The sequence below is a fragment of the Rhincodon typus genome, chromosome 27, assembly GCF_021869965.1.
Source record: "Rhincodon typus isolate 14 chromosome 27, sRhiTyp1.1, whole genome shotgun sequence".
NCBI lineage: Eukaryota > Metazoa > Chordata > Chondrichthyes > Orectolobiformes > Rhincodontidae > Rhincodon > Rhincodon typus.
In genome coordinates, this window is record NC_063358.1 from 14,482,699 (window position 1) to 14,504,141 (window position 21,443).

General features: G+C 42.4%; 1 protein-coding gene across 6 annotated transcripts in view; it reads left to right on the forward strand.

Annotated features, from left to right (window-relative positions):
* Window positions 1-21,443, forward strand: part of LOC109926959 (ribosomal protein S6 kinase 2 alpha-like) — a 236,877-nt gene that overhangs the window by 166,956 nt on the left and 48,478 nt on the right. For all 6 annotated transcript variants that reach the window (XM_048613017.1, XM_048613018.1, XM_048613023.1 and 3 more), the window contains 6 exons: window positions 243-349; window positions 6,224-6,261; window positions 7,376-7,518; window positions 7,933-8,003; window positions 10,360-10,448; window positions 12,204-12,268. In XM_048613017.1, the coding sequence (XP_048468974.1) occupies window positions 243-349; window positions 6,224-6,261; window positions 7,376-7,518; window positions 7,933-8,003; window positions 10,360-10,448; window positions 12,204-12,268 (513 nt within the window). The remainder of the gene's footprint in view (window positions 1-242; window positions 350-6,223; window positions 6,262-7,375; window positions 7,519-7,932; window positions 8,004-10,359; window positions 10,449-12,203; window positions 12,269-21,443) is intronic.

Below are 21,443 nucleotides of genomic sequence, written 5' to 3' on the forward strand. Positions count from 1 at the left end.
TTGAACTCTGGAACTTGGATTAATTTTTAGTCAGATGGAAAAAATAGAAAAAAATACCATCTGCACCATAGATTTCTTGCGTGCAGAATTAAAGAAAGCACTTTGTTCTGATTTCTCAGTTTCCAAAGAGACTGTGCTGTGATATCACGTGTACCTTGTTCACCAATTCTCATAAGATCAGTAGTAGCTTATTGATGAAACGACGAGCAGTTATCCTGTCCATTTCACTCTTTTCCTCAAAGGTGATGTTCACAGAAGAGGATGTTAAGATATATTTGGCAGAGTTGGCTTTAGCCTTGGACCATCTTCACGGTTTTGGAATCATTTATAGAGACCTGAAACCAGAAAAGTAGGTGTTGGATGATTAGACTGTTGCACTACTTCTGCAAACTTAGTGTATGCAAGTGTGGATTAAATTTAAAAATATACTGTAATGAAATCTGTTGGACATGATTGTGTTCAGAATCACTCATTTTGCTCATCCTTTAGTCAACTAAATGTAAAGAGATAGAAACTGAAGCACCCAGGATAAGTGCAAACATTGAGCCCATGATTATTGAACAGAGAACAATGACACCTGTTAGTGTGTAAACTGTTCTCTGTCCTCAGTTTTGCAGATCATAGTGGTTAATGGAGGGTTTGAGTTTTTGGGAGAGGCTGAACAGGCTGGGTCTATTTTCCCTCTGTTGGAGGCTCGGGGGTAACCTTACAGTGATTTATAAAATCATGATGGACGTGGATGGGGTGAATTCCAAGGTCTTTTTTCTAGGGTGGGAGAGTCCAAAACTAGGGGGCATAGGTTTAAGGCGAGAGCAGAACGATTTAAAAAGGACCTGAAGGATAACATTTTCATGCAGAGGGTGGAACGAGTTGCCAAAGGAAGTGGTAGAGGCAGGTACAATTACAGCATTTAAAAGGCATCTGGATGGGTATATGGATTGGAAGGGTTTAGAGGGATATGGGCCAAATGCTCCTAAATATGACTAGGATAGATTGGGATGTCTGGTCAGCACAGATGAGTTGGACTGAAGAGTCTGTTTCCATTGTATGATTCTATGAATCTGTGGCTGTATATGATTTAGCATGGGTAATAACAGCTCATCTCTGGCTTGGAATCCATATTGCAAGTTTTAATTTGATGCGGGTTTTAAAATTATTTGATAGAAGATTACTTTCTTTTTGTCATTTTTATAAAGAGGTTTAGTGAATTTAAGTGCTTGTCAGTGGCACCCCTGGGAAAACAACCAAAAAAACGAATAAATATACTGTGGGGTTGCTAGCTGCTGTTAGGTAGATGGGTAGGTCGGTGTGTGTTGGATTTCCGAGTGGCTTCAGGGATCAGAGAGGGATACGGAGAATAGGGTATTTACTGATTGAATGGGGTGGAGACTGGGGAGGCCACTGGGCTCCTTGATAAGGCATTCATGCTTCTTCTAGACAATAAGAGAATCTGAAGTTATTTTTTGACACATACCATGACTTCATCTGGTCATTCAGGTCGTCTTCTTATTGGTAGGTTGCAAGCAGTGTGAAACTCCCCTTGACTAAATGTTACAATCATTTTTCAGGTCTAATTACATCATCAGCATTTCAAGTATGGCCTTTGAAATAACTCCACAGAAGCTGGTATCCTGTCACCAAATCACCCTTTATTTACACATGGAGAATCCTTGATACTGATTCAGCTCCATCAGAGCCAGTTTTCAGAGTGAACAAGATGTCTGACACTCCTGTTCTTATCTGTCAGCCAGGGCTCCCTGACTGGACCAGATTAACAGCCCCAATCAGAGAACTCATATTTCCTGAGGTCCACCTGGCTAACCTCGTTACAATCACTACATCCCTCCCACTCTGAGTCTGAGGACAAAGGCCTGTTCCTTTTTTTGTAGCTCATCCTGGGGTGTTTTAGCACTGGTCAGGTTCCTTTAACTCTGCCTCTGATACAGGCAGCGTGTAACGCACATAGCTTGTCTCTTTTACCCGGAACTTTTCAGAAGAAATTCATACTCTTCTTCAGGCGGCAATATCCGGTGTCCTCATCTCACATTCTGAGGTATCTTCAATGCTTGACTGAGAGGGAGAGCCCATGGGTTCCAGAGCAGTCAGGAAGGCTGTCGAGGAGCCGGGCATGTTTTGCTCCCGCACCTTTTGCAAGTTTGCAGCTTTCATATGATTCACGTGCTAGGTCGTGACCGTTGCACTATCCGAACTTTATACGTCTCTTGACCTGACCTCGCATCGATCATGCCTCTGATCCATGCAGGGCCCTTCCCATGATTCGTACACCAAACTTCATCCCCTGAAGTAAACCGTCTCTCTCATTTAGTGGAGTCTTGTGCCCGGTATTGGCATTCCTGGTTCTGTTTCACCCTCCCTCCAGATCCAGAAAGATCAGATTTAACCTGGTGCAGAGTTTTCTCCCCATTAGCAACTCTGCTGGAGCTATCCCTGTAGTTACATGAGGGGTGGTCCTATTATCAAATAGGAACCAGGATTGTTTGGTATCTAGTGAAGCAGTAGGCTGTTTCTTCAAGCCTGCCTTCAAAGTTTGGATTGCTCTTTTTTCCAGACCATTGAATGATGGATGGTATGGAGCTGTCCTTATATGTCGCATACCATTCGACTTTAGGAAATCCTCAAATTCCCTGCTGGTAAACGCTGGCCTGTTATCTGTGACCAACACTTCCAGGGGTCTGTGTATTGCAAAGGATGCGTGCAGTTTTTCTATCATTGTCTCTGTGTTTGATGAATGAACTCTATGCATGTCCTGCCACTTTGAATGGGCATCCACAATGACTAAGAATATTGAGCCCATGAAAGGACCTGCATAGTCGACATGTAACTGAGTCCAGGGCCATTCCCAAGAATGTGGGGGAGTTGCTGGAGGTATTTTTTATCCTTATTGACAGTCCGGGCACTGCCCCAGTAATGTGGCTATGTCTGAATCCAATCCTGGCTGATTGACATAACTTCTCAAACAGGCAGCACGATGGCTCAGTGATTACCACTGTTACCTCAGCACCGGGGACCCAGGTTCAATTCCATCCTCGGGCAACTGTCTGTGTGGAGTTTGCACATTCTCCCCGTGTCTGTGTGGGTTTCCTCCCACAGTCCAAAGATGTGCAAGATAGGTGGATTTACCATGCTAAATTGTCCCGTAGTATCTGGGGATGTGTGGGTTAGGTGCGTTAGCCATGGGAAATATAGGATAGGGAGATGGGTCAGAATTGGATGCTCTTTCGAGGGTTGGTATAGACTTTTTGGACCAAATGGCCTGTTTCCATACTGGAGGGATTCTGTGGATTCTATGAAAAATTCTCGCCAACATCTTCATTTTGGAAACCCCTGGATGACCCTGGTGGAGTTCAGCCAGGATCTGGCAGCAACCTTTGCTCAGGACAATCACTCTTGTCCCCCATAATAATATGCTGTCCTGTCCTGTTATCTGGTCTCTCCAGGTCCAAAAAGGTTTCAATTCTGGTTGTGACAGCCCTTTGGTTTCTCCCATCACCACCAGCTGTATCAGTTTTGCCACGACCAGATCTTTTTGTGGCCAAAGTTTGATATTGTCAGCTGTGACTGGAAGTATATCCAGAAAATTTAAAACCGTTATGGACTCTTCCAGTGGTGGTACCCGCGGTGGTGTATCTGCCAGCCGGAGGCGGCTCAATGCATCCGCATTTTTTACTTGGCCTCACAGTGTTCCAACTAGCAATTGCATTCACTTAGTATTAGAGCCCACCACTGGATTCCGCCTGAAGCTATGGATGGCACTGCCTTGTCTTCTTTCAGTAGACCTGGCAGGGGTTTGTGGTCTGTTATTATTAGTTGCATCTGGAAAGATATTGGTGGAAATTTCTGACTCCAAATATGAGTGCTAAACCTTCCTTCTCTATCTGGGCATAATTACGCTCTGCATTAGCTGAAGTTCTGGACACATACGCTGTTAGGCATTCCTCCCCTTTGGGCCACCTATGAGCTAATAGTACCCTGATACCATAAGGGGAGATGTGGTATGTCAATACCAGATCTTGCTTGGGATCGTAATGTGCCAACACCTTAAAGGATGATAGCTGTTTCTCCAGTTCTCTGAAGGATATGGCTTGGCTATGTGGCCATTTCTAAGTCTGACCCATTTTTAAGAGTTGATGCAAAGGTGCCAGGAGGAGGCTAGTTTTTGTATGACCTTTCCGTAATAATTCACCAGCCCAAGGAAAGACCTAAGCTGTATTACAGATGTGCAAGCTTGGGCACCATTGATCCTCATGACTTTTTCTTCCAATGGGTGCAACCCGGTTTTATCAACTCTGTAGCCCAAGTAGGTCACTTGGAGTGCCTGGAACACATTTTTCCCTTCTAAGGCATATGCCTGCCTGGGAGAAACATCTAAGGACTATGTCCAAGTTCTCTAAGTGCTCCTTATTGGTCATGTCTGTTGTTAGCATGTCATCTAGATAAATGGTGACCTGGAGTAGACCTTGTAAAATGTTCTCCATTGTGTGCTGAAAAATAGCGCAGGCTGATGACACTTCAAATGGCGGTCTTGTATATTGGTACAAACCCTTATGGGTATTAATTGTAGCATACTTCTGGGCATCCTTGTCCAGCTTTATGAAGGACAGACCTCCCTGCCAGCTTTGCGTATAAATCCTCTGTGTGAGGGACTGGGAATTTATCCAGCTGCAAAAATTGGCTTAGTGTTTGTTTAAAATCCTCATAAAGGTGAACTGACCCGTCAGCCTTCAAAATTGGTACAATCGGTGCTGCCCATTCTGCAAACTGGACTGGTTTTGATGATTCCTTCCCTGTCTCACCTTCTGATTTCTGCCACTACTTTTGTCCGTAAGGCAAATGGCACTGGGTGAACCCTGCAGAGCCTTGGAATTGCTTTCTGGTCAACATGCATGGTGGCCTTGGCTTCTTTGATAGTCCCTATAGCTTCCTGAAAAACATTTGGGTATTTAATTAGGACTTCATTCAGGCAGCCATTTTCTGATTAAAAAATGTTGAGGCAATCTAGGTGACTCTTTCTCAACTAATTTCACTCCGTCAAGGCTGAGTCCAAACCTTTTACTATAGTTAATGGAAACTGAACCAGCTGCTTCTCAGAAGAGACCAGAGTCGAAGTTGTACCCTCAATCTGTAAAGGTTCCCCGGTATAGGTTTTCAGTCTAGCCAAGATCTTGTGCAAACTCAAGGGTTGGAGTCCAGATTGAGTTTTGATAAAGACTGGTTCTGTGATCACAGAAACAACAACACTGGTATCAACCTCCATTAGAACTGGATGACTATTTAACCTGATATTTATTTGGATTGGTTCTGATTTGGACGTTGCTAATCAATTTAACTATTCCAAACCAGGGTGGTCTTTCCAGGGCGTGTACTGTCCTGGATACCAGCCTATGAGTTCTGTTATTCAGTTTAGGTCTAGTGGGACTCTTTTGCTGACTGGAGTCCGCATACTGGCAGCAACTACAATGGCTTGCTCGTCCAGATCCTGAAGAAAATTTTAACCGTTTGGCCAAAGCTTGGCTTTTTTTGGGGCGTTTGTTATGGGCTGACATAGAGTCCCTCTGTTCAGGAGATGTCTTGAATTAGGCTATGCAATTGCCTTCACTCAAGTGGTGTTCCACAGCTCAGTCGGACTGGCAAGGGTGTCGACTTCCGTTGGAATACCCTGCAGCCACATGCTCCACTTGCCACATTTTCCGATGTTAAAACCAGTTGTACTGCCTGTTTGAAATCTAGTTGGGCTTCAGCTCGTAGATGCTTTCGCAGTTACATCTTTAATCCCACTCTTGGCACCACTGAAATAACTCCGCAGAGGCAGTATCCTCTCACCACGTTGCCCTATATTTACACGTGAAGAGTCCTTGACAGTGATCCAGCTTCCTTAGTGCCAGTTCTCAGAGTGAATAGGATGTCTGACACTCCAGTTCTTATCTGTCAGCCAGGGCTCCCTGTTTGGATCAGGTTAACAGCGCCAGTCAGGGAACTCATATTCTATGAGGTCCATCTGGCTGACCTTATTACAATCACTACACCCCAGATTACACACATCAAGAGTCTCTGCTGTCTTGAAGGTCAATGAAAATGAACTGACACCAATGAGATTCCCTGAACCATATCCTTCATATAAAATTGTCATTTTCTGCAACATCAGATTACTACTGTGATATGTTGTCTTTTCCCTAACTAATTTGATTTATTTCCCCTTTCTCAGTATTCTGCTGGATGAAGAAGGGCACATTAAGTTAACTGGTGAGTGGCAAAAAACAGGTTATCCAATGATGATTTATCACTCAAACTGCTAGAAGTAGATTACAAATTCACCGTCAAATACTGCAAACTCTATATTTTCTAACGTTGTTTCCAACTTTCCCTTGCTACACTACACACAGTTCTAACACCTAACCTATGTGTAATGTGCTTTGTCTTTTCATACTGTACAATTGACTTTTGTCTTTTGGATGAGGCTTTAAACCAACATCATATTTGTGTTCTCAGATTGAAATGAATGATTCTCATGGTACTATTTTATAAAAGAACAGTGGAGCTCTCACCTGAACACTCCTCCATCTAGCTGCTCCTTCAGCACCTTCCAAACTTGTCACCTTTACCCCCTAGAATGACAAGGGCAACCAATGCATGGGAACACCATCCCCTGCAGGTTCCCCTCCAAGCCACACACTATTCTGACTTGGAACCATATCACTGTTCTGAGAAACATAGAAATTGGAGCAGGAGTGGGGCATTCAAGTCTGCTCTGCTATTCAGTATGTTCATTGCTGATGATTCAAATCAGTACTCTGTTCCCACGTTCTCCCCTTTAGTCCTAAGAGTTATATCTAACTCCTTGAAAACATTCAATGTTTTAATCTCAACTTCCACAGTTCCTTTAAGGTTGCTGGGTCAAAATCCCAAAATGCCCTTCCTAATTGTACTGAGGGTGTCTCTAAACCCTAAGGTCTGCAGTAATATAAGAAGGCAGCTCCCACCGCCTTCGCCAGTGTAGTTAAGGATAGATAATAGTTCCTAGCCAGGAACACTTCTATCCCACAGATGAATATAAAAACAAAATTTCCCACACAGCCATGCCTCCCTTATTTATGTAATCTTCAGCCCTTTACAATGTATGATAATCTTTGGTTCTCTGATTCTGAATTGTTATCTGTTTAGCTCCTCCTTAGCATCACTCTCAAACTCCTTCTTTGTTTTTCCTTTAAAAGAAAGCCCTTGTCTACTATTGTTGGTTGTGATGGTTTTGTTAAATTAAAGCTAATTAATAATGATAGTGTTGAAGTGAATCAGCCAGGTGGACTGAACTGTTGTCTGTTGTAAGTCTGATTAAATTTGGTTGTATTACTCTTTTAAGACTTTGGATTGAGCAAGGAAGCTGTTGACCATGAGAAGAAGGCCTATTCGTTTTGTGGAACTGTTGAGTATATGGCTCCTGAGGTGGTTAATCGACGTGGCCATACACACAGTGCTGATTGGTGGTCCTATGGTGTCTTAATGGTATGTATGTTTATTTAGGGCCACTGCTTGCTCCTGTGTAATTTTACATTCTCATCCCCTCCCCACTCCCCTTGAATTATATTCCAATCTAATACATACAAGTCACAAGGACACTGTAACTAAATTGTGAGGAAAGTTTGTCTTTGGCAACTTACTACATCTTACCAGGAGACCTGTGACATAAGGTGAGATTGAGAAATTGGCATCTCAAGTTCATTTCCATCACTTAAATTCCACTAGTGCTTAATGCAATCTTCAAATTTCCACACTGAGTTTCTTTCGATGAACATGAAGGCTGCTTAATATTTATGTATGTTATTTTTGTGAAGAGTGTACTCTTTTGTAATGAGGAGTTTAATGTTTAACTTCTGATCTTTTGTGAAATGTTTCTGTTTCTCCCCTGTTTCTTGACAGTTTGAGATGTTGACGGGTTCTCTGCCATTCCAAGGGAAGGATAGGAAAGAGACGATGACGCTCATTCTAAAGTAAGATGATAGCCTGGCTTAATGTTGACAGTATGGCTGTAATTTAGCTTGCTGCTGATACTTATTCTACAACGTTGAATGTTAACTCGTTAAGGTAGATCTATTGAGGAAAAAGCTAATCTGTTGATAAGAAATATTCTCTTCATTCAAGTCAACCATTGAGCCTTTTAATGCACAGGACAAGATGGGCCATTGAGTTTCTTCTGCCTCGTCCAACAATTGCGTAAAAAATTCCTGCTTCTTGCACCTTCCTACTTGTTTGTGTCAGCTTCACAGCCCAATACCCGTATTCTGCTAACATTTTTGAATGTGGTTAACAGTGTGATAATGACCAAATAATCTGTTTATTTGTGATGTTGTTTAAGGATAGATATTGGCCAGGACAGTGGAGAAAAATTCCCTTTATTGAGGTTGTTGACTTGCTTGCCGAGCTGGCTTGTTTTTGTTCAGACGTTTCGTCACCATGCTAGGTGGCATCATCAGCGGAGCTTCTGATGAAACGATGTTATTCTACTACGCTTGGAATTTATACTGTCCGGATCATTATGGTGAGTTGTGTCATTTGCAGTTTTGATCTGTATGGGTTTGTGTATGGGGTCCAATTCTATATGTTTTTGATTGAAGTATGGGTGGAGAATTTGTCGTGCCGTTTTTTCCGTACTGGAACTGACAACAAGACTCCTAAGACCACTAGGAATCGTGGTGGCCCACAAGCCCACAGCCACTCTATGCCAACACTTACAAGGATTAAGGGCCCCATTCCCACAACATGCAGAATGAACGTGCTTTATAAAATACGACGCAATGACTGCAACAAACATTACATCGGACAGACAGGAAGGAAACTAGCCATCAAAATACATGAACGTCAGCTAGCAGCAAAACAGCATGATGAACTTTCCTTAATATCGGTACATTCAGACAATGAAGGCCATCAATTTAACTGGGACAAAGTAATCATAGTAGCCAAACCAAATATAGGCACGCACGGGAATTCCTAGAGGCATGGTTCTCCACCTATATTTCAATCAGCAAACATATAGAATTGGACCCCATATAGAAACCCATTCGGATCAAAACCAGAAATCACAGTACTCACCATAACGGACTGGACAGTGTAAATTCCAAGTGGAGTAGAATAACATCACTTCATCGGAGGCCCCACTGATGATGTCACCTAGCATGGTGGTGAAACGTCTGAACAAAAACAAGCCAGCTCGGCGAGCAAGTCAACAACCTCATTCACAACCCGAGCTACATATCTTTGACAAAACTTTAAATTCCCTTTATTGTTCTTCAACTAGTGCCATCAGATCTTTTATATCCACCTAAGCAAGCAGAAGGGACCTTAGTTTAACATTTTAACTGAAAGATGATATCTATGACAGTCCAGTACTCGCTCAGTCCTGCACTGCAATGTCAGCCTGATTCTTAAACCCAGAGCCTTGTGATTAAGAGGCCAGAGTACTACCAAATGAACCACAGTGGATCCTCAATCCTTCATACCTAACTCTTTCATCATTGCTTCAACAAAATAAAATAGCTTATTTCAGAATTACAAAGTTAAACTATCTCCTATGCCAATCTGTTTTAAACATTCAAAAAAGCTAAAACAAGCTCTATATGATCCAGTATGATTCCTGACTTTGGTGAATTACATTATCAAGTGATCATAGTTGAAATATCAGCATAGTGTTTTCAGGTGGCATCTTTGATTTTTGCTGTGTGTCATCAATGTATCTGCAGTGTGTTAAATAGCTCAGTGTCATCCTGCTTACAGAAATCTGTTTTATACATTGGACTTCTCAAAAATTGCCATAGAATAAAAATTCCATTAGTGATCTGTCTATAATGTAATGACATCTTGAATTATTATTGTGTGCGAAGGTGTAAACACCTGTCAATCTAAGGAATTCTCTAGAACAGGAAGAAGTATAAAATTGTAAGTTCTTTAACTAATTAATTCATTGATACATTAAATAACAATTCTGTTTTATTTGGATTTTTCATGGTCGTTATGGAGGAAAGTCTTGGGAAGGTTCAGACATTGGGCGGCACAGCGGCTTAGTGGTTAGCACTGCTACCTCACAGCGCTAGGGACCTGGGTTTGATTCCATCCTGTGTGGAGTTTGCACATTCTCCCCACGTCGGTGCGGGTTTCCTCAGTCCAAAGATGTGCAGGTTAGATGGATTAGCCATGGAAAATGCCGGTCGACAGGGATAGGGTAGGGGGGTTGGTCTGGGTAGGATGCTTTCAGAGGGTCAGTGCGGACTGATAGGCTGAATGGCCTGCTTCCATACTGTAAGGATTCTATGATTTGTATAGTATTTAACTGTATGCAAATTCTTTTTCTAGGGCTAAATTGGGAATGCCTCAATTCTTGAGTCCTGAAGCCCAAAGTTTGTTGCGAGCACTTTTCAAGAGAAATCCTGCCAACAGACTAGGTAACCACTGAATACGACTTGGCTGATCAGGCTACTGAATAGATGCTGATTACAGATACTTTTAAATCTGATGTTGCAACACAAATTCTCCTGTTTCCATGCTATTAGGCAGCATTTTCTTGGCAATAACCAGCTCATTAACACTAAATTTAGGTTCCTCCCAGGCCACTCAGCTCCTGACCTCATTACAGCCTGAAAATTCCACTCCAAGCTCCACACTATCCTGACTTTGAACTGTATTGCCAATCCCTTCACTGTAGCAATTATGACTGAACAATAAATGCTGGCCTAGCCAACAACACCCACATTCAATGAACAAACTTATGAACTTTAAACATTCATTGAACTTGAGTGTTCTCAATAATAACCTCAGAATGTTAGTATGTCTGGAAACAGGAAGCAGTGCGGAAGGCAAATGCTGATTTTTATTGCAAATGAACTGGAGTACAGGAGTATAAAGTCTGTTTACAATTGTGCAGTTTTGATCTCCTTACCTGAGGAAGGATATAGTTGACTTGGAAGTAGTTCAGGAAAGATTTACCATATTGATCTTGGTGCTCCAAGTGGGATTTCAGTGAGGTTCTGGACATGTGAGGTAAAACTTGCCTGTCTTTGTATTCTAATTTTCTTGAGAGTCAAACATTCCATTGACCTTGATTACTGTGGACCATTTATGTGCACTTGGTTACACTAAAACCTTTGCTTTTGCAAAATTCCTAATCTCTTGGCATTAAAAATAATCCATTATATCTTTCTTGGATCTAAACTGGTTGAAGTGACACTTCCCACATTAGACTGCACCCACCACGTTTTAGTCACTTAATTAAGTTGCCTATATTCTTTTACAACATTCGCCCCGTCTAGATAACTTGTATGTTCCTTCAACTTCAGCGTTGCCTGAAAGTTTCAATATACAACTTTCTATTTCTTCACACAACTTGCATTTATGTAGCACACTTAACACAGTAAAATGCCCAAAACTACTACAGTGGGCAAGATTAAACAAAACGTTGACACTGGGCCATATCAGACATTTGGACAGATGACCAAAAACATGATTAAAGAGATTTGTTTTAAGGATCATTAAAAAAGGGAAAGATGCCAAATAGGTTTAGGAAGGAATTCTAGAGGTTAGAATCATGGCAGCTGAAGGACCAGCCACCAATATCGGAACAACTTAGCCATTGTGGTGGAAGCAGATAGTAATTCTTCATTTAAAATGAGGTATATTTAATTCTGGTAAAGTTTTGCAGTGTGTTCTCTGCATCACTTGAGAAACAATACATATGGAAAGTTTTGCGTGCCTGGCAGGAACCATAAATGCATTATTTTTGGAGCAAGGGAGTTGAAGGTGCACGTTGGACAGAATTGAGGTGAGTGTGAACATGGGGAAGGAAAACTGTGAGGGTGCTAGTTGCCTCCACTTGACAACAGGAACCCCAGAAGCATTCCCTCTTTCACTGGTTAGCAGCACACTTGGAATAATACTTGAAATAAAAGTGGAAACTTTGATCACGTGTGGTGAGATGAGGCCCTTAAGTGGAAGTTAGTTGCTCACTTAAGGACCTTAACTGAGCCATCAGCAATCAATTCACCTCATAGGCTTCCTAATAGCAGGTAGCCCTAAAATCAGCCCATTGTTTTGGGTGGATTATATTGGGTTTGTCAGGTAATGATCGATGAAAGGTTGAAAGAGTGTTAAAGAAGCATACTGACACTTGACCATTGCAACTTTAAATTTTCCATTTTTTTTAGGAGCTGGTGTGGATGGTGTAGAGGAAATCAAGCGTCAACCATTCTTCACAAACATAGATTGGAACGTAAGTGCCAATAATTAATGGTGAAATTCAGACAAAATCTCTTCTATAATTTCTGAAGCACTGGATTGGACATGGAAGAAAAATGGTGAATTTTGCTAGTTCAGGGATCAGAATTTGTTTTAACTCACACATGGGATCTGGGCATGGCTGGCTGGATCATGATCTATTGCCCATCCATAGTTGCTTCTAAAAAGGCAGTGATGAGCTTCCTTCTTGAAATACTGCAATCCAATTTTGCAATAAAGGCACGTGAAGTGCACAGCCAAGTGAAATGTTCTTTGTGTGAGGGCTACCCTATTGATTTCTATAGCAGAGTACGTGTAATCTTAAAAGGATTTCTTCAGAACACTTATTTTATTCTTTCATCAAACCAATGTGTGAGATGACCAAAATTTGTCGACAATGCCTCATTTCATTTGAATAGGTATTAATGAACTGCTGTCTTGCACTGCTGTCCACCGAGTGCAAGTATACCCACATCACTGATAAGGATTCTGATCTGGCAACAGTGAAGGGACAGCAATATATTTCTTTAACATAATGGTGCTTGGTTTTGAGGGGTCATTGCAGATGGTGGTGTTTTCTAGCATGAGTTATCTGATCGTCCTAGGTGTTAGAGTTTGTGAGCTTGAAAGGGCCTGCTAACACTGAGCCATGATGTGGAAGTGCCGGTGTTGGACTGGGGTGGACAAGTTCAAAAATCACAAAACACCAGGTTATAGTCCATCAGTTTTATTTGAAGACACAAGCTTTCGGAGTTGCACTCCTTTTTCGGGTGTCAGTAAAACACTGAGCCAGTGATGGAGGGAGTGAATGTATAAGGTGGTAGGTAGAGTGACAAATCAAGTGGGCTGATTTGTCCTTGATGCTGTTGAACTTTTAGGGTTTACTGGAGCTTCATTGATTTCAGGCGTGTGGAGAACATTCAAACACACTCCTCACTTCTGCTTTATAGACAGTGGACAGGCATTGGAGAGTTGAGAGGGGACCTGCTCTTGTATGATGGTCCACTTAACAATCAGGTAACTGGCAACCCTGCATGGTGATGGATGGGTATTCAGTAATGGTCATGCTGTTAAATGGTTAGATTCTCTCATTGAGGATGATCATTGCCTGGTACTTGTGCAGCATGAAGTTTACTTGCCACTTATCAGCCCAATCCTGAGTGTCCAGGCCTAATTGCATATGAACACTGACTGTATCTGAGGAGCAAAATCCGAAATTGCTGGAAAAGCTCAGCAGGCCTGGCAGTATCTATGGAGAGAAATCAAAGTTAATGTTTCAGGTCCCGTGGTTCTTCATCAGAAGAAACATGACTCAAGGATGGTCAGGACTGGCAGCTTAATGTTCCAGAGTATAGATGCTATAGGAAGGATAAAAAGAGAGGCAAGAGATGAAAGGATGTGGCTTAGGTTAGGTTTAGGGATTGCGTTAGGGATAACGTTACGGCCATACTTACAGAGGGTATTCTGGGGAGTATGTCCAATGAAGTTATTTAGGTGGAACTGAGAAATAAGAAATGGATGGATCACCTTATTGGGATTGTACTATAGACCCCCAGTAGTCAGTGGGAAATTGAGAAGGAAATTTGTGAGGAAATCTCAGTTATTTGTAAGAATAATATGGTTGGAATGATAGGAGATTTTAACTTTCCACAATAGACTGGGACTGCCATAGTGTGAAGGGTTTGGATGGAAAGGAATTTGTTAAGTGTGAACAAGAACATTTTCTTATTCAGTATGTGAATGTATTTACAAGAGAAAGAGCAAATCTTGACCTTATTTTGGGAAATAAGGCAAAGCAAGTGACTGAGGTGTCAGTGGGGGAGCACTTTGGGGCTAGTAATCATAATGCTATTAGTTTCAAAATAGTTATGGAAAAGGATAGACATGATCTAAAAGTTAAAGTTATAAATTATAGGGGAGCCAATTTTGACGGTAGTTGGTTGGAACTTTCAAAAGTTGATTGGGAGAGGCAATTCACAGGTAAAGGGATGGCTGGAAAGTGGGAGGCCTTCAAAAATGAGATAACAAGAGTCCAGAGACAGTATATTCCTGTTGGTGTGAAGGGCAAAGCTGGTGGGTATAGGGAATGCTGGATGACTAGAGAAATTGAGGCTTTGGTCAAGAAAAAGAAGGAGGTATATGTCAGGTATAAACAGCTGGGATTGAGTGAATCCCTAGAGAAGTATAAGGGCAGTAGGAGTATTCTTGAGAAGGAAATTAGGGGGCAAAAAGAGAACATGAGGTAGCTTTGGCAAACAGGGTTAAAGAGAATCCAAAGAGATTCTACGAATACATTAAGGACAAAGAATAACTAGGGAGAGAATAGGGTCCCTTAAAGATCAACAAGACTGTATATGTCTAGAACCGTAGGAGATGGGTGAGATACAAAACAAATATTTAGCATCAGTGTTTACTGTGTAGAAGGATGTGGAAGCTAGAGAACTTGGGGGAAAAAGTAGTTATATCATGAAAAGTGTCTATATTACAGAGGAGGAAGTGCTGGATATCTTAAAATGTATAAATGATAAATCCTGGGAACCGGATCAGGTGTACGCCAGAACTTTGTGGGAAGCTAGGGAAGTGATTGCTGAACCCTTTGGTGAGGTATTTGTATCATCGATAGCCACAGCTGAGGTGCTAGAGGACTGGAGGTTGGCTAATGTGGTGCCATTATTTAAGAAAAGTGGTAAGGAAAAGCAAGGGAACTATAGATCAGTGAGCCTGACGTCACTGGTGGGTAAGTTGTTGGAGGGGTTTCTGAGGGAGATGATTTACATGTATTTGGAAAGACAAGGACTGATTAGGGATAGTCAACATGGCTTTGAGTGTGGGAAATCATGTCTCACTAACTTGATTGAAATTTTTGAAGAAGTGATGAAGAAGATTGATTAAGGCATTATCTGTATGGACTTCAGCAAGGCATTCAGCAAGGCTTTGCGTGGTAGCCTGATGAGCAAAGTTAGATCACGTGGAATCCAGGGGGAGCTAGCCAATTGGATACAAAATTGGCATGAAGGTAGAGACAAAGGGTGGTGGTGGAGGTTTGATTTTCAGACTGGAGGCCTGTAACCAGTGGTGTGTTACAAGGATCGGTGCTGGGTCCACTGCTTTTTACCATTTTATGTAAATGATTGGATATGATCATAGTCAGTATGGTTGGTAAGTTTCCAGATAGTGCTGGTGTAGTGGACAACAAAGAAGGTTAACTCAGATCGGCAAATGGGCTGAGAAGTGGCAGATGGAGTTTAATTTAGGTAGATGTGAGATGCTGCAGTTTGATCAGGCAAATCAGGGCAGGACTTATAACTTAACTGTAAGGTCCTGGGGAGTGTTGCCAAACAGAGACCTAGGGTGCAGGTTTATAGTTCCTTGAAAATGAAGTCGCAGGTAGAGAGGGTAGTGAAGAAGGCGTTGGTATGCTTGCCTTTATTGATCAGTGAATTGAGTACAGGAGTTGGGAGGTCATGTTATGGCTGTACAGGAGATTGGTTAGGACACTTATGGAATAGTGCTTTTAATTCTGGTCTCTCTGCTATAGGAAAGGTGTTGTGAAGCGTGAAAGGGTTCAGAAAAGATTTACAAGGATGTTGCTGGAATTGGAGGATTTGAGCTATAGGGAGAGGCTGAATAGACTGGGGCTTTTCTCCCTGGAAGTTTGGAGGCTGAGGGGTGACCATATAGCGGTTTATAAAATCATCAGCGGCATGGATGGGGTGAATAGTTAAGGTCTTTTCCCCAGGATAGGGGAGTCCAAAACTACAGGGCATTCGTTTAAGGTAGGAGGCGAAAGATTTAAAAGGGATCTAAAGGGCAACTTTTTCACGTAGAGGTTGGCGCATGTATGGAATGAGCTGACAAGAGGAAGTGGTGGAGGCTGGTACAACATTTAAAAGCATCTAGATGTGTACATGTAAAGCAAGTGTTTAGAAGAATATGGGCCAAATACAGACAAATGGGTCCAAATTAATTTAGGATATCTGGTTGGCATGGGCGAGTTTGACTGAAGAGTCTGTTTCTGTGCAGTATATCTCTACAACTCTATGACTCTATAAATGATGGTAGCCGGGGAAAATGTTTTTTTTTATGCAGAAGATATGATAGGAGGAGTAGGGTAAGGAATAAATGATATGTGGTGATAAAGCCCAAAGAGAGAGAAGAACAGTTGGACAAACAAAAGAGTTGATAACTATTAGCCCATAATAATGAATAGCTACTTTTGGGGACTGTTAATGGCTGACAATGGGTTGTGTGTAATAGCAGACTCTGTGATAACAAGGTCTGATGTTTAGGAGTTGGGGCAAGGACATGGAGCAGGTGCCTCAAGTCTTAAAATTGTTGAACTTGATATTGACTCCAGAAGGCTGTAGAGTTCCCAAGCAGAAAATAAGGTGCTGTTCTTCCAGCCTGTGCTGAGCTTCACTTAAGCACTGTAGCAAGCCTCAGACAGGGATGTTGGCCAGAGAACAAGGTGATATGTTGAAGTGAGAGACAACTGGAAGCTCAGGGTTTGTTTTGCGGACAGAACTTTGGTGTTTTGTGAAGTGGTCACCCAGTTTACGCTGTTTCCCCAATGTAAGGAGATCACATTGTGAGAAGCGAATGCAGTAGACTAGATTGAGTGAAGTGCAGGTACAGTGCTGCTTAACCTGAAAAGGTGTGTTTGGGCCCTTGGATAGTGAGAAAAGTGAAAGAAAACGGGCAGGTGTTACACATTCTGCAGTTTCAGGGGAAAGTGCTATGGGTCTATGGGGGTGCTGTTGGGAGTGAAGGAAGAATGTCCCAGAAGGAATGGTCCTTGCGGAAGGCTGACAGGGGAGTGGCGGGGAATATGTGTCTGGAAGTGGCATCCCGCTTTTGTGAGAAAGAAGACAAGGATGAAGGCTGAAGTGTGGAAGATGGGTTGGACCCAGCTGAGAGCCCTGACAACTGCGGTGTTGGGTAATCCTCAGTTGAGGAAGAAGGTGAATATTTCGGAGGTCCCCTTGTCGAAGTTGGCATCATCAAAACAGATGAGATGGAGGAGCTGGGAGAATGAAGTAGAGTGTTTACAAGAAGCAGGGTATGAGGATGAATAGTCAAAGTAACTGTGGAAGTTGGTTGGTTTCTAGTGAATATTGATGGCCAACCAATCCCCAGAAATAGAAACGGAGATGTTGAAGAAAGGAAGGGAGGGACCAGGTGAAGGTGAGAGTAGGATGGAAATTAGAAATGAATTCTGGACAAGAGAGGGAAGCAGCACCGATGATTCCATTGATATACTAGACAAAGAGTTGTGGGTGGGGACCGGAATAGAACTGGAACAAAGAATGTTACGCGTATCCCATAAAGGGACAGGCTTAACTGGAGCTCATCCGGGTACCCATGACCACCTCTCTGACCTGAAGAACGTGAGAGGAGTTAAAGGAGAAATTGTTCTGGGTGAGGATGAGTTCAGCCAGGCTGAGGAGGGCAGTAGTGGATGGGGATGGTTCAGGCCTCTTTTCCAGGAAGAAGCAGAGAGCCCTGAGACTAACCTGATGGGGGATGGACTTGTGAAGGGATTGCACATCCATGTTAATGATGAGGTGGCCAGAGCCCATGACCTGGAAATTCTGAAACTGACATAAAGTGTCAGAGGAATCATGGATGTAATTGGGAAGGGATTGGACAAGGGGAGAAAAATCGAGTTGAGGTAGGAAGAGATGAATTCCCTGGGCCAAAAGCAGGAAGAAGCAATGGGTCTGCCTGGGCAGTCTGTTTGTGGATTTTGAGAAGGAGGCAGAAGTGGGCTGTACGGGGTTGGGAGTCTATGAGCTTGGAGGCAGTGGGGGTAGATCACCAGGTTAACATGAGGTTAGTGACCATCGTGGACACAATGGCCTGATGTTCCAAAGTGGGGTCATGGTCCAGGGGCGAAAGGAGGAGGTATTTGAGAGCTGGCGCTCAGCCTCTGCAATGTAGACGTCAGTCCGCCAGACTACAACAGCACGACTCTCGTCAGCAGGCTTAATTACAAACTCAGGGTTGGATCTGAGAGCACGGAGTGCAATCATTTCACTGGGCCATAGGTTGAAATGGGTGAAGTTGGCGCAAAGAAATTGAGGCAACCAGTGTCATGTTGACAGGCCTCAATGAACAGGTCGAGTGCAATTAAAGGCCAGAAAGAGGCATCCATGTGAAGGGAGAGTGTTGGAGGTGGGTGAGGGGATTTGTGGGACGGGGAGAGGACTCTTGCCCAAAGAAATGGACATGGAGGCAAAGGCGATGGAAGAAGAGTTCAATGTCATGTGATGCCCGAAATTTATTAAGGTAGGGATGCAGAGGGATAATACTGAGACCTTTGCTGAGTACAGAACATTCAGCATTGGAGAGCGGAAGGTCAGCAGGGATAGTGAATACACGACAGGAGGTGGAGTCAGGAGAGGGCGGGAGTCTGTGGGAAGGGAGAAAGGTTCCAGTATCTTTGAGTTGTTGTGTTCCTTGATGCCTGAAAAGAAAAGAAAAGGGTTCTTGTTAGCAACGTTAAATGAACCGGAGAATGAAATGGAATTGGAGAGCAGTGCAGCTCTGGGCCAGCATGAAGCAGGGCTGTTGGAGAGAGAAGTCAAGAGTGTTCATATGACAACACATGACACTGAGTGTGGATTTCACGATGCAGTGAGAGCAGCTGTCTGTGGAACGTTGAACATCACAGAGATACCTATGATCCTGGGTGAATTCAAAACATGAAGGATGAAACTTGAATCAGAGATAGTAGGAACTGCAGATGCTGGAGAATCCGAGACAACAAGGTGCAGGGCTGGATGAACACAGCAGGCCAAGCAGCATCATAGGAGCAGAGAGGCTGACGTTTCGGGCCTAGACCCTTCATCAGAAACTTGAGTTGGAATCTATGTGGGGTGAGTCTGAGCCAGACGCAGTCATTGACGAATGTGATGTGGCTGAGGATATGATTTTCAGCAAATACCTCGTCAAACACAAGGAGTGACAGCGAAATTAGCGATGGTGGACAAGGGAAAAGAGTTTGGAATGGAAATCCTGTTAGAGAGAGGAGCAGAACTTCTTCAAAGCATGCATGCCTAGAAGAGATGTGTCAGTGAGTTAAATACTAAGTAAAAACCGAAAGAATTGTGTGTGCTGGAACTTCCAGCATCCACAGTTCTTTCAGTATCTGAGGAGGTTGGATGATGAAATTAATGGTGCTGCATAGATAACAAAATACATTTTTCATTCTTGCCACTTTGTGTGGTTACTAAGACTGGGAAAGTTGAAATAGTCAATTGGTCCATTACTGATGAAAACAATAAGTTCTAATGATTATCCACTAGTCAACAATATCAAGTGTTACAAGCATAGATATTTCCTGTCAGTAGCAAAGAATTCCATATTAATGGAGCCTTCACACAAAATTTCATCAGCTACTCACTGAAAGCAACCAGGAGAATGCCTCAGATCAACATTAATGTCATTGATTGACTGATTGATTTATTGTCACGTGTACCGAAATACAGTGAAAAGCTTTGCTTACGAGTGGTACAGGCAGATCATAGTAAGCAAGAATGTACAGATCAAAAAGACTTAGACAGAGGCATACAGGTTACATTGCTGGGCGAGATTAACGTTATCAAGATCAGCGTTATTTGAGGCAAAAGAGTCCACACATCAGCCTGATAACGGCTGGGAGGACGCTGTTCCTGAACCTGCTTGTGTGTATGTTCGGGCTTCTGTATCTTCTGCCTGACGGAAGAGGTTGTAGGAGATAATTACCTGTTTGCGATGGGTCTTTGGTGATGTTAGCAGCCTTTCTGTGGCTTTGAGCCATAGACGGAAGGTTGGCTTCTGTGATGGCCTGGGATGTAATTACAATGTGGGCTGTAGATTATCGTCACAAAACTAGATTCCATGCAAAACTAAGAAATGTTTATTCCAGTGAAGGACAGATTCTTGGATAATTAAGTCACCCACTACACTTCAACAAAAAACAATATGGAAAGTGGGCTTGATTGCTAGGATTTATCAGAATTGAATTCACAATCTAGTACTGCATGCAGAACTTGATGTGCTTTCCACTTAGTGATCCTTCTGTTTTTGGCAACCAGTGTGATGTTGGGCCTGCTTTTGAAACCACCTTTCTCATGTTAAACCATTGCTATTCTCTTTGACTATGTAGTGCAATTAGAAGGCAAAAGTATCCAAGCAGCTGGCTGTGGTGGAATCCATTCCTGGATCTTGAATATGTTTCTTAAAGTCAAAATGTCATATTTCAGCACAACTGTTTAATAGCAACTGAGAGAGGGGTAAGCTTAGTTGATCCTATCAGATGGCAAACTAATATTTTGACTTCAGAGAGTAACCAGTAGATCCTTCAGGAGTTTACCACCTTGGGACAGTCATTTTATTTTCATTTTCATTAAAGATAATTTCTTCATTTCAGTGGTGAGTACTTGAATACATGAATTACATCATTCACTGACTATGCATAGTATGGCATGATATAATAAAACTCAATAATGTATTTCAGTGGAAGTATTTCCCCCCAAAGATCATTGGGAAATCAAGACATTTTGAGTCAGTTTTTCATTTGGACAATGGTGGTTCATAGTGACTGCTCATGGTGGCAGCTCCCTCTCTCCTGCCGCCACCTCTCAGCATTAATTTAAAACGTATTCACCGTAAACCTACCAATTGATACTTTAGGAATCCCAATAATTTGTGTTTATTGCAAATGGAACTGCTTGATATAATTGTGAGTAAGCTTCTTCGATTTCTGATAAAAATCCGTTCTCGGAAATATAATTCTGGCCTTTTCAGGTCTGACTTCTGGTTTCCTATAAATACAAACTGATGAAACAGAAACTTCTTATCTGACAGTTGGGAGGATTCCATTCAAAGGAAGTTTGAGTCAGATATTTTAGTGCGTGTGAGTGTGGGCCCATGAGCCAAAATAACATGTAACATGGCATAAATTGTCTCATTAAAAGAGATAATAAGATCAGCTAGAGTGGAAAAATTAAACTTTTACACTCATACAGTTAGGGACAGAAACATTGTTGATGCAGAGCAGAGGGAATGATATCCAACATCTGGTTAGTGCTGTGTCTGAATTGGAAGTGCTTGGTGACGGAACTGTGGCTTGTGTGTTGCGTCTAATTATTGTTTCATACTTCAAGGAAAATGTAGATTGGTCTTCA